This window comes from Ascaphus truei, chromosome 7 (assembly GCF_040206685.1).
Source record: "Ascaphus truei isolate aAscTru1 chromosome 7, aAscTru1.hap1, whole genome shotgun sequence".
Taxonomy (NCBI): domain Eukaryota; kingdom Metazoa; phylum Chordata; class Amphibia; order Anura; family Ascaphidae; genus Ascaphus; species Ascaphus truei.
Window position 1 is genome coordinate 7,872,319 of NC_134489.1, and position 13,828 is coordinate 7,886,146.

General features: G+C 40.9%; 1 protein-coding gene across 4 annotated transcripts in view; it reads left to right on the forward strand.

Annotated features, from left to right (window-relative positions):
- The window catches only part of LOC142498675 (cytochrome P450 2G1-like), a 127,379-nt gene that overhangs the window by 53,257 nt on the left and 60,294 nt on the right, over positions 1 to 13,828 (forward strand). For all 4 annotated transcript variants that reach the window (XM_075606933.1, XM_075606934.1, XM_075606937.1 and 1 more), the window contains exons 5-8: positions 5,163 to 5,339; positions 5,812 to 5,953; positions 7,038 to 7,225; positions 9,460 to 9,601. In XM_075606933.1, coding sequence (XP_075463048.1) covers positions 5,163 to 5,339; positions 5,812 to 5,953; positions 7,038 to 7,225; positions 9,460 to 9,601 — 649 coding nt within the window. The remainder of the gene's footprint in view (positions 1 to 5,162; positions 5,340 to 5,811; positions 5,954 to 7,037; positions 7,226 to 9,459; positions 9,602 to 13,828) is intronic.

A 13,828-nucleotide genomic window follows, 5' to 3' on the forward strand; every position in this document is an offset into this window, starting at 1 on the left:
TCCATCCTGGATTCTAAGATCTCTAGAGGTTCATTGCACTACCTGGTGCATTGGAAGGGATTCGGTCCGGAAGAGAGAAGTCTTGGGTGCCGAGCCACCAGGTTCATGTGGCAATGACCAGATTATACCACTTGAACTTTCCAGAGAAGCCTTCATGGAGTCGGCCGGAGGTTGCTCCTGGAAGGGGGGTACTGTGAGGATTCGCCATGCAGGCGATTCTGTCCCCTGTAGCCTCATCTATCCATCCAGGGCTAAAGGCACTCAGAGAGGGCACCCTGACAGGGGTTCTCGGGTGTGGAAATGTGCGGGTGGCGCATGGTCAGTTTCCCAGGTTGCGGTACCTGGTCTGCGTCCCCATTCGGCAGTGAGGTTCTCTGCTGATCCCGTGATCTAATTGGGGGGGAGAGTTACAGTTCTACCATGGGAGATCGCCTCCATATCCCTGGAGCCTACAGCAGATGGAAGCGCTGCACACCCAATCCTACTCTCTAGACGTGACCTCGCGGTTGTGGTCAGCATTCTGTCTCAATCCCTACACCTCAGCCCCACGGTCGCGCCTCGTTTGTGGTAAGCTACGCGTCACAGCTGCCTCTTAACAGCATGTCAAATATGGCCCTTAGATTTGAAGCTCTATGGAACAAGGACTTCCTTCTCCCAATGTTTACTTATTTTATACCTTATTTACTATGAAGAGCAGTACTTACATGGTTGGCATGCTATATAATGATATACATAAAAAAAATACTTAGCAGCCTAAATTATGACAATTGGTGATGAGAAACAGAGTTCTCTGTGTCAGTGCTCAAGCTTCATATGTCAGCATCCTTGGAGATAAGAAACACTTGTAGTGGACAGTAATCATATGAATAAAAGTGAGTACCACTGTGTTGGTGTGTATATATGTAAACTCAGATGTGGGAGTCAATGATCCATATGTCCTGGATATAGACAGGAACAGAATGTATATAAACACACTATCCTGTCAAAAGTCCTGGACTAACTCCCTAGAGTCACACGCTTCTAATACATAGTCTCTCCAACTGAAGGAATATAAATGTACTCACAGCAGGTGTATTCTGCAGACTGTCCAGCTAGATCCCTGTGCATCACGCTGAAGAAGATGAATAGACAACACAATTCAGACGAGGAAAAAGCGGAGCACTTGGAGAACAAAAAAAGAGAAAAATGCACAGATGCGCACCACGGATTAAGTAAATGTCATTTATTGATAAAAATACACAAAAAATACTGAGAGGATCCAACCCCACCTCAGCTCAAATGTTAAACCGCTCAGATTCAGTGACCATACATATGAACTCTGAGATATCTAAACCCTAAGCAGTAAAACACATACAATACACTAAAAAACAGATATAATCAATCAATGTAAAAACTAACATAAAAACAACAATCCAATGGTTTAAAGTAAAACCGCCATAGAGGACTATCAATAAACTGACAGGGGGAGACGAACACTCACACTGAGGCAGAAATGCGGGTCCACGGTAACCGTAAGAGGATCCGGATCACGGCACCGCAGAGTTGGAAAACGCCACTTGTGCCTCTCGCAGGCTCCGTCTAAGCCTGTCAGCAAACACGCGCAGGATGACCTGTCGTGACCTCTACGCGTTTCACACCACGGGCTTCGTCAGGAAGTCACGCACAGCGTCATCCGCGCGTATTTGTAGGGCGGCAGATAATCAGATGGGATGGCCCAAAACAGACACCCTTTACATGCCATATATTTGCAGCAATGATGTAACCTCTTTTTCCATGTCGTGCTATATATCACGGCATTCATAAGCTACATGCTATGATTAATCTTCAATCAAAGCAAGAAAAACGATACTTCGTATATACATGGCCACATGACATAGAACCATCACATATAATACAAATAATATATATTAAAAATAAAATACACACAATGTTAATAAAAATACCAATTGTTAAAGGACTTCTATGATAACATCATAAAGATGTACAGCAGGCAATCAGAGCAGACACCCTTTGCCAAAATGATGTGAACTTATATTCTAAGCTGCTGCCATATATCACAGCCTTAAGCTTCATACAATGATCAATGATTAGTCAAAGCAGGGCAGATAACATAAATGGTTACATAACATAGAACCATCACATATAATGAATATAAAAGATATATATAAAGAAAAACACAATATTAATACAAATGCCATAAAATATCAATAGTAAAAAAGACTTCTGTGATAACAAATTGGGATTACTCAAAACATTTATCACCTTAAAAATTGAGTTAATTCAATAAGTTCATTGAAACCAGTAGGATATCTAGTTTGCATTTCATAAATCCAGTACTGTTCACGTTTTAATAAAGGATTTTCTCCATTTCCCTGTCTAATATTTGATGGTACATTTTCAAGTCCCTTAAATGTAATACAGCCAGGATCATTATTATGCACCTCTTTAAAGTGTTTTAATAGCGGAGTAAGTGGCATACCTTTAGCCAATTTTTTTGGTATGTTTTTTACATTTCTCAAATGTTCTAACATACGCATCTTTAGTGGTCTTTTAATCTTACCAATGTACTGTAAATTACAGCTACACTGCAAGACATAGACCACATGCGTTGTCTGACAATTGATAAACTTTTTGTGTTGTAAACAGACTTGGTAGCACAAGACGTTACTGTTTTTCCTTTACAAATATTTTTGCACGCCTTGCACTTACCGCATTAATATGTGCCCATAATATGTGCCCAAGCGTTCTTTAATATCACCAGATACAACAGTTTTTCTGATGACTTGGCTTGGGGCCAACATATTTTTTAGGTTTGGTGCATGCTTAAACACTATACCTCTTTACCTATACCTATGAGACTTTAATTGAGGGACCAAAATGGGGTCCATTTTGAGTATACCCCAATGTTTCTTCAGTATTTTTCTAACGCTATGATGCATATCACTGAATTGAGTTATAAAGACAGGGAATTGATTATTTTTGCTCTTATCAATCTTTTTGTGATGATATTTCATCAAAGATGTTCTTGGTATATTCTCCAATTTCTTTATTGAGGAATCTATAAAGTCCTTGTCATATTTTTTATCAAGAAATCTTTTTTTGAGGAACAAAGATTGTTCTCCAAATTCCTCAGCCTTGGAATCATTTCTCTTCAATCTCAGAAATTGATTAAATGGAATATTTTGGACTCATTTCTTATCATGGCAACTGAATGGGTCCAGATAAGAGTTAACAGTGGTGACTTTGAAATGTGTTTTAGTATGAATAGTGTTGGCTTCAATATAAATCTCCAAATCGAGAAAGTGAATATTGACAGTGCTATTTTCACCACTGAATGTTAAATTAAATTCATTTATATTCAGAAGAGCAACAAAATCAAGATATGACTCCTCATTTCCCTCCCACACAATGATAATATCATCGATGTATCTCCTCCACAGCTTAAGCTGTGGAGGAGGACACCGAAAAACCACAAGAGACTCCCACTGTCCCATATACAATTTGGCGAACGATGGGGCAAATGTAGTGCCCATCGCCGTCCCCAAGATTTGTAAAAAATAAAGGGAATCAAACAAAAAATAATTGTGACCAAGAATAAAATTAATAGATGTGAGAATGAACTCAATCTGTGTAATGGGTAGTGTTTGTCACTGAATCTGAGCGGTTTAACATTTGAGCTGAGGTTGGGTTGGATCCTCTCAGTATTTTTTGTGTATTTTTATCAATAAATGACATTTACTTAATCCCTGGTGCGCATCTGTGCATTTTTCTCTTTTTTTGTTTTTCAGGGTGTTCTCCCCCCTTTTTAGGGGGGATCACCTTGAGATGGGAGCATTTGGGGAGACGCTCCATGCACGTGCAGCAAAGGGATTTTCCATTATTCATCATCTGCAGCACGAGCGCTGAATATCCTTTTCTTTCCACTAGGAGAACAAGTGAACTTTCTGAACAGTGAAATTCTGTCTTGATATATGTAACGGTGTCTCCCTTCCCCATCCTCCCCCCCAATCGCATATCTGGGCCATTACAGGGTATTTGTGGTGCATACCTGCTGGTAACAAGAAGGCTGAGTCATCCGTGGTAACCTTGGGACACAGGAACAGATTTCTGGGGTCCATACCCCACGTAATACTTAGCAGTGCAGCGCCTCCATCTGCCGTGGGCTCCAGGGATATGGAGGCGATCTCCCATGGTAGAACTGTAATTCTCCCCCGAATTAGATCACACACCAGGCAGGAGGTATATTGCTAAACAGGAACGGTTTATTACTACTCTTAGTGCACTAATACAGGTACTCAACAGTCACCTGCCAGATCAGTCTCTTATCTCAGATATCACCGGAGATAGTCCCTGGACAGTCACTACGGGCCTAGGGCACCCGCAGCCATCCTAGCTCTTCCCCACCTCCCTTGTGAAGACAGAGGTATAGTCACTCTACTCCTCCCCGGAAGGAAGAGCACATGGGAAGGCCCCAATCTCAGGCTCCCAGTAATGACCTGCCTTCCTCATGGGGAAGGACAACAACACTAACTTTATGGCGGTCCTGTCCTTAAGTACAGCCAGAGGGCGGGCATCCCATTGGCCCAGCCACAACAGGATGTGCCATCCCCTACCGTCACTCAAGTGCAGTCCCAAAGGATGAAGGGGGAAAATCCCATGATAACTACTGGCAGACCTGTGAACACCAGGGTTTACTGCAAGCCCATAGGGTAGATTTAGTAGCCAGGGTGTACCCCGCTACATGTACAATATCTGAGGCGGTTCTATTAAAGTTTTACCTATGTTGGCAAAACATGTATCAACCCAGAAATTACTTTATTTTTAACAGGATGTAGAACAAAACAGTAAAGCCGGATGTCAATTTAATGAACTTTTCATAATAACAAAGTGGCAAAAAGACAGAGTTGCGGCATCTAACCAACAGCATGACAAATTGATACAGTGACATAGAGAAGCCAATTTCCCACTGTCTGTTCTTTTTACCACTTGGTGACATAAAGACCCAGTGATTACTGGGATCCCTTAGTTTTTCTCTAGCACCACAGCATTATTTATTCAGTTTAAATTACTATTTAACACATTTAAAACCACATGTATCACAGAATCAATTAACTAATTACTTTTATACTGTTTGAATAACCCATAATTGTTGACTTTATCAGCTGCAAGACATGATGCCGTCGATAATAAACCATGTCCCGGGACCTCATCAGAAAATAGATAAACTCTTAGCAAACCTGCTTGAGTTTATCTCTGAAACAGTGAAGGTGAACCAGGACACGTTGGATCCCAGCTCACCCAGAGACTACATTGACTGCTTCCTCATAAAAATGCAACAGGTATTTATAACTTGAACAATGTGCCTCTCATCCTCACACATTTTATCTTCTCACTAATCATACCCTTTTGTACAGTACAGTATACAGTACATCATGCATTTAAAATAAAGACAATACAGAATATGTGGTCCGGTTCAAACTGATGAGCCCATAAAGACAGAATCGCTACATTGAGTGGGTTTGTTGATTTTTCTTAATTTTGAATGTACAGTACAAGCTGTGAATTTTTCAATGTTATTTAAAGTGCTTTACAAATACAAGATTACACATTAAATCATGATGCATAGATTGTTATGTAAAGTATATACTGTAATACTATTTTGTTTGAAACACAACTAACAAAATTTATACATCTGATTATTTGTTAGTGTTTCCTATAGAATATTTCTCCCCATCTTCATGAGAATGACGGTTCTGTAATTGTTTCAATTATTTAGTTAACCTATCAATTGATTTTATATTGTGTTCTCAGGACAAACAGAATGCAACTTCTGAATTCACCATAAAGAACCTGTTAATGTCGGTTCTCACCGTATTCTTTGCTGGGACTGAGACAGTCAGCAGCACCTTGAGACATGGGTTCCTCATCCTTCTAAAATACCCTGAGATACAAGGTATAGTGTTTAAAAAAAAAATGCAGAGGCAGTAGAATGCTTCTCAAGGCTTTTATCATGACACTGCCTTCATTGCAACCTTATACAAGTACCAAGAGCGTAATAACATGTGTGGTTTTATCTTACACCTACCATAATGGAGCATGAGAATACTCAGAGGTTTTAAATCAGTGAAAAAACCTGTTGAGATCTTCATAAGTATATGTTGGCGCTAGAACACAGTAAAATATTAACCCAATATTAACCCAACTCCTTAATCTTTTAAGAAAAAATTTACGTAAAAATATTATTGCTGTACCTCTCCATATCCCACCAAAAGGGAACAATCAAGTCTTCAGTAGTGTAGCCGCCCTGATGAAGAGTGAGGTCTGGTAAGCTTGTATTCAACTCAATTCAAAATGTGCCTGTTAAATAATTAAAAGGTGTCACACCCTGCAACCAACGTACACTACTCCAGGTCCAATTCCTTACAACACCTGCTGTGTACCATCTTATTATAGAAATCAGAATGGTACCTAACAGAAAGACAACATAAATCCTTTCAACAGAAATAGTAGTGGTTTCCAACTTTTTTTGTTTAATGAACCCTATGTGAAATTCTGCAGAACCCCAGCCTCTCTAATAGCTGTCTGAGATCATATGCTTTGTAAGGAACCCCAACCCTCTCTAAAAGCACACCTGAGATCAGATGCATTGTAAGGAATCCCACCTTCACTAATAGTGCATCTGAGATCAGATGCATTGTAAATTATTTTGTATTTGGTACCATTTACAAGTGACCTGAAAATGTGAAGAAGCCATTTAGGGAGGCCCAGGGAACCCAAGTGTTCCTAGGAACCCTGGTTGAAAAACACTGAGTTATACACTGCTCCCCACAATCAATGAAAAGTGATCTTTATCACTATCTTGAGTAAACACTTCTTGCAGGATTTCTTTTAGGTTTTCTTTGGCTATAATCCTTTTAGTGTCGTACCATCCTGATTTGGGGCATTTTGTAGTACTATTTAGATCTCTCTTCCATGAGCAGACATTTTCTCAGTGTGTGTTTTATTTAAATCAGAACTTTAAATTCATTTTTTGACAGCAAAACTGCACGGGGAAATTGATTGTGTGATTGGCCAGAACCGTGCCCCGAATATTGAGGACCGTGGAAAGATGCCATATACAGACGCCGTGATCCATGAGATCCAGAGATTCAGTGATGTTATTCCTTTGAATGTCCCTCATTCAGTCGTAAAGGATACAAATTTCCGAGGATACACCATCCCCAAAGTAATTGTCTTTATGCTTGTGCTGGCACTATTTAATAGAGTTGAGCGAACCAGTTCAAATCCATTTCCCATTTCCGGGAATTTCCCATTTGTTTTAGACCAAATCCATCCAAAAATTGGGTACTAAAAAAACCGAAAGGATTCATCTGAATCCTCCATTAGGTAGAATCTGGGTGGACTTTTAAGAATCCACATCCAGATTCTACAATGAATTGAATCCGAAATCCGCACCGCAGAATGTTAAAAATCCACACTCGGATTGTTAAAAACCTGTTCTCTCCCCCTTGGATTTAAAATGAGTAAAAAAAATTAACAATCTGATCACGGATTATTAATCCGCCATGTGGATTGTCAGTGATAAAAAAAAATCCAAAAAAGGTGTCACACCCGTTTTGGGACTGATCCGCAGACCAAAGGAAACGTTGGATCCGAGGCGGATCATAATTGGCAGAAATGTTTTGCTCATCTCTACTATTTAACGTCTTCATATTGCGGGCATGTGTACTAGAGGGATACCCCCACAACAGCAGGATATGTAATGTGTTATGATGGTGCTCCCTAGGTAGAGAACTGAATATAAGCACAAAGAAAATGTAACCTAGTAAGGGCACTCAATCATAACCTGGCTGTATTGCGATAAATTTAAAATAAATGTATTTATTAATATCCAATTAAAATAAGGGTTGTTAAAATGACCATTAAACATAAGTGTTATCCTGTAATTCAGACCCTACATAAGTGTCCAGGATACAGAGAAGAGTAAAGGGGTATTATTTATTTATAAAATATTTTACCAGGAAGTAATTGAGAGTTACCACTCGTTTTCAAGTACTGTATGTCCTGGGCACAGAGTTATGATGACAAATAAATGTTTACAAATACAGTTACCTAAATGAGCAGGGTATACATTATATACAAGACATTGTATAGAAGTCCTATCACTTGCTGTGTCTGGAAAATGTATCCAGAGACTAACAAAGTGGTACTAAATGTCCAATGTCCTTACAATAAGAACAATTGATGGTATCGGATCAGTGACAAACTATTGCAGCATGTTCCCTAAAGAGGGTTGGTACATCCTGTATAGGGGATCTTTGTCAGGTCTGCCTAATTGTGACCCTCTACAGTATGATTACTGTTAAGTTCACACCATTAGGTATGATAGCCAGCATACAAACAAGACAGATGATGTATTTGTCCACAGAGTAAATGTAACTGGTGTATACAAGTAATAAAGCCACTAATTGAATTAAAATTGATAGCTGCAGATGACAGGTTACCGTACTCATAGATAGTGCTATATATACAGTGTGGTGGTGTCCTGGATATAATCTACTAGTGTAGCAATGTGTGTCCTACTGCTCCAAGCATGTAGCTGTAATGCACCTGAAACGCACTACAACATATAAACTGGCAAGCTGGTGTGCAGGAGTTGTTGTTACGTCTTGGAATACATAACCTGAAGTGACCCCAGGTGAGCTGCTGTTCTCCCGAACCAAACCCCTCTAATGTCGGGTACATGCACTCGTAAACAACCTCCCGTGCACTAAGGTAACCTGCCAGTGCGTCCTGTTGCCTAAAAGGCTCGTATGGAGTGGTGTAAAATCCCTGCAGACAATGAGAAGTGCTCCGGGTCCAGGCACGGCACTGTTTTCGTGAGAACACTTGCTGCAATAAGCAGTGAAAGTTACTAGCCCTATACTGTATGCGCCCTTAACCCATCATCCTAGTACTAATGTACAAAACATAGAACTGCAGCACGCAGGCCGGTGCCCATACAAGTGATGTTGGCTACTTCCCAGCTGGAGGCTTGGGACTCCTGCGCGTGCACCCGTTGTCATAATGCGGGCAGTAAGACATTGTGATCAGTTCAATTAGACTCCTCTGCACTTCAATACAATTGCTTTGCAGGTTGTCTTTATGGTGATTCTGCACTTTCATAACTACATTTTTTACCTGTTAATTCCTGTGCAATGCAGTTTAAGGGAAATATACATGTTTTTAAATGGATAGTGAAATAAAAGTTGTGTACCTTGTGTACTCAATTGAGTGTCATTGTGTAATAAAATAACTGTTAGCGGTTGTCACACATTTCAATAAAGAAAACATCACCAATAAACATACAGTATCATTAATTCCCCTACCTTTAGGAATAAAAAACAGCCATATCAAGGGCAATTCTTGGGGGATCATATTACAAATCCTGCCCTAAATACATTTCTCACCCATACACAGGGTACTGATGTCTATCCGTTGCTGTGCTCTGTTCTCTGGGACCCCAGCCAATTTCCCACTCCTAACAAATTCAATCCCGGCCACTTTCTGGATGACAATGGCTGCTTCAAGAAAAGTGACGCCTTTCTGCCATTTTCCACAGGTAAAATACTTTGTTGCACAAGATTAGCTTAGATCAGGAAATTCTGTTTAAGGACATTACATACAGTACAGTTATGAGGAATGCCATTAGATGCAATGCTAAATCTGATGATGTACAGTACTGTAAGGCTTCAATAAGCCAGATAAAGTATTACACAGAGCTTCGCTCCGTTACCCTGTACCTGCTGCTACAATTTCTTTCAGGAAAAACAGCAAGACTAGATCTTTCCCTGAAAAATGCTATTAGTTCTGTATACACTAGTACTGTACATCCATTACTGCTAAAACTCTAATGCAGGCCCTCATTCTATCCCGTCTCGACTAGTGTAACCATCTAATGTCTGGCCTTTCTGCCTCTCACCTGTTTCCCCTACAATGTATGCTAAACAATGCTGCTAGAATCATGTTACTCCCTCCTAAATCTACCTCGGCTTCTCTCCTGCTGAAATCCCTCTCGTAGCTTCCTTTTAAACTCTGTATCACTTACAAAATTATCCTCTTCTATTTTAAGGCTATACGCTCTTCTGTCCCTCCTTACTGTACATCTCAGCCCTATTTCTCGCTCTACACCTGCCTGACTCTCAAAAATCTCTTCTGACTAACATTTATGTAACTAAAGTCCTCTCCCCCTGAAACCTTTCTCACGCACAGCCCCACACTTCTGGAATACACTTGCCCTCAATATTCAACTGCCACCCTCTCTCCACTTTTAGGACCTTTTTTAAAACACACCTGTTTAACAAAGCATATGGGTAGCTCCACTGGCTGATACATACATTTAATATGCATTGACCATGTCCCTTTGCAGGTATCCTTACTAAAACACCCTCCTGTCTCTGTAAAATCTGCCCACATACCACTTTGATTGTAAGCTCTTTGGGACAGACACTCCTTTTCCTATTGTTTTATGTCTGAAGCGCTTATACCCACTATATGTTATAATATTATGTCACCCGTATTGTAAAGCTCTATGTATCTGGATGGCACTATATAAATAAAGATATATATATATTCATACATTTAAAGGTGCAATCTCCATGTCACGAAATGCAGGCAGATCACAGGTACACACTATCAAGACACAATAGCTAACAAATGATAGAGTTTATTAGGATACAATACAAGCATGCACCAATAGAAAAGGGGAAAAACATGCTGCCTAAGATATCTTATCCTTTAGTCTGTGGAACAGAAGAGGGCTTGGTTGACGAACTCTAACAGCTGCAGCATGTCGCCTCAAAATAGTTCACAAACAGTTCTACTGGACACTGAGATGTTACCCGAACTCTCTACAATCTGGAAGTCTCACTGGGGATATCCCTTGTAAACATCCTGGTTCCCATATAAAACTATGGAAAGTGCTGCTCAGTCAATCAGAGTTCTTCCTTTAATCAGCGTCCTATCTGGAGGGAGATGGGTGACTGCGATGAGCAGACAGACGTGGAGTTAAAGGTACATGCATCGCCCCAGGGGCAGGGCCAGGAGTGGTGGAAAATCCAAAAAGACCAATCACATCAGCACCGATCGAACTTGTGCTATCCGTCACGTAACTGGGCAGAGTTCAGGGTTACTGGCAGAGTTGGCGCTCCCCTTTTGGGGGGAGAACAATGCTCCGGCTTTGGAGTGTGTATCTAATCAGCAAGCAGCCAACCTCCACCTAGAACCCAACAATGTGTAACGTACGTGCCTGCCACAAACAAGGAGGGACCCCGATACTGAGGCGAGATGGGTAACAAATTGCACCCACAGCTACGGGGACATGCCTGGAAAGTGGAAAATAGGTGTCTGGAACCGTCTGGGAGTATAAGATAAAGTAAGATACTCGCCAGACGAGAAGGGAGATTCCAGAAGATAGGTGGTACCGAGAGCCTGGGGTCCAGAGCCAGGAGGTAGGTCGGAATGGGGTGTCCAGTAGGTCAGGATACAGACCAGGGGTAGAAGATCAGAGCGGATCCACAGCCAGGCCGGCTCGGTACGCAAAGGATCACTGAAAAGACAAAGAGATAGGAACTGAGGCAGACGCCACAGGAAATGCTGGGGAACCAGCATAGCCGCTACAGCGCGGCGAAAGCAAAGTCTGCCAGGAACAAAGAAAGCAGCGCCGAGGCTGCTATGCAAGAAGGCCTTGGGATGCCGGGGACTGGAAGCAGGATACAAGGCACAAGGAGCCCAGCAGGCCAAACACGGAGTCTGTGACAAGCACAGTTACTTGCAACTTTGGATTGCAAAGTCTATGTCCAGCAACTTCCTGAAGGCGGGGCAGGCACTAAATAGCACAGAAGGCCAATCAGGTCAGAGCTGCACAGGAGGCAGCAGGAGGCAGGTGATTGCAGAAGCAGGGAATAGATTGTCTGGAACCTGCAAAGCTCCGGATGGAAGGGCTCCAGCCAAAGCCAGGAGTGGATTCCTGACACAATGCCCCAAACAATATAATGTATTCAGAGTAAACGTGAGATAATTTAGGGTGTATTTGATGGTCAGAGGCATCAGGCAGGCTTAACCTTTAATGTTCAGTTGCCATGTTGCGTTTTCTGTCACATTCACATAAAGCAAACTTTTCGTGAACAAATATAACCACATTAAAAGCAATGTTTTGACTGCATTTCTCCAAGGCCTCTGGGCGGCAGGGCAATATGTTCTGTATACATAGAAACTGAAAAAACACTACTACCAAATAAATAAAATACCCAAAACTAAACTTGTAGACTACAAGTGGTGCTCCCTGGAGTCAAATAGATCACTCTAGCAATGAAGAGAAAAGAGCAAGTCCCAGAAGGCAGGACTCGCAGAAACTCCAAAGGGGGCACTCTGAGTGGGTACAAAAGTATATGTTTATTAAACAAGCAATTGAAAAAAAGACAAACCAGTTATACTATGATTAAAAAAAAAAAAAAAATTGTGGACCGTCTACTCTACAACTGAAGTCACAGCTAAACAAAAGAGATACCAGAGCCTTTGGAGTCCAAATGAGTGATAGTCCTGGGAGTTCAAGACAAAGAGATGAATGTCCAAATGAATGACTTGACAATTCCTCGATCTTCAGGTGATCAGATGTAACTTCATCCGTGTGTAACGTGATATGGAACGAGAAAAGAGAAAATATAGTGCAACATAGCCAACATAAAATAAAAATTCAGACACACAATAATTAAGTGGCGGAAATTAGGAAAAGCGCTAAGACCGATATAGGTTTTTTTAAATGTGTCAAATGTCTGGCATGTTCATACAGTTGTAATGCAAAGACGTTTAGATCTAATGTTACTTTGAATGTTTATCCTATCAAATCATCTATTAATTGTCATTCGGTATATGTTATATATTTACTCCAATGCCCTTGTGGCTTACCATACATAGGTAGAACTGGTAGAACAGTCCAAAGGAGAATATATGAGCACATATATAATATCAGAAAGGGACTAGTCACACTTAGGGGCCTATGCAGAGAGCAGCGCTATAGTAAATATCGTAATTTTTTGGCGAAATTTGCTTAGAAAACAGCAGAAAATGGCGAGTTACGAAAAACGCGCCATTTTTTTTTCTATTTGTAAATCTCGCCGCGCGGCTGGCGAGAACCTACATCTCGCCAGTTTTAAAAATATCCGAATTCAGAAAGGCGCGAACGCCATCTAGCGGCTGTTCGCGCCAATAAAATGGCGCGATTTTCTACAATTAGCTCCGCCAACAAAAGTTGGCAAGAAGCTGGAGCTCGCCGGCCATAGGAAAAAAAAAAAATGCGCGATTTTTTTTTTACACATTTCAGCAGCGCGCATCTCTCCATTTTAAACTCGCCACACGCATTCATGCTATAACTTGCAGATTTCGCACATTTCTGCATATGGAGAATAAAACTCTCCATTAAAGCTACTTTTTATTACCCTCGCCAATTTTTAAAAGCGCTGCTCTCTGCATAGGACCCATAGTGTGTCCCATCACTTCCTCACACACCATAATAAAAACCCAAAAGGATTGGTGTTTCAGGCAATTGAGACCATTCAGGTCAACCCAAGAGGTGGGAATAGATTACAACAATCCAGTATACGTGAGGCATACTGGATTTATGAACTAAAAACACTTTCCCCGAGAGGCCTCAATATAGATTTTGATTTAGGAGCTTTTCTTTAATATATGACAGTTCTAGTTACGTCTTTGCACTTTTTCAGCATGGCCACTAACCCCTTAATTACATTAGCGGTTATTAACCGCTATTGTAATTATGGGGTTAACCCAC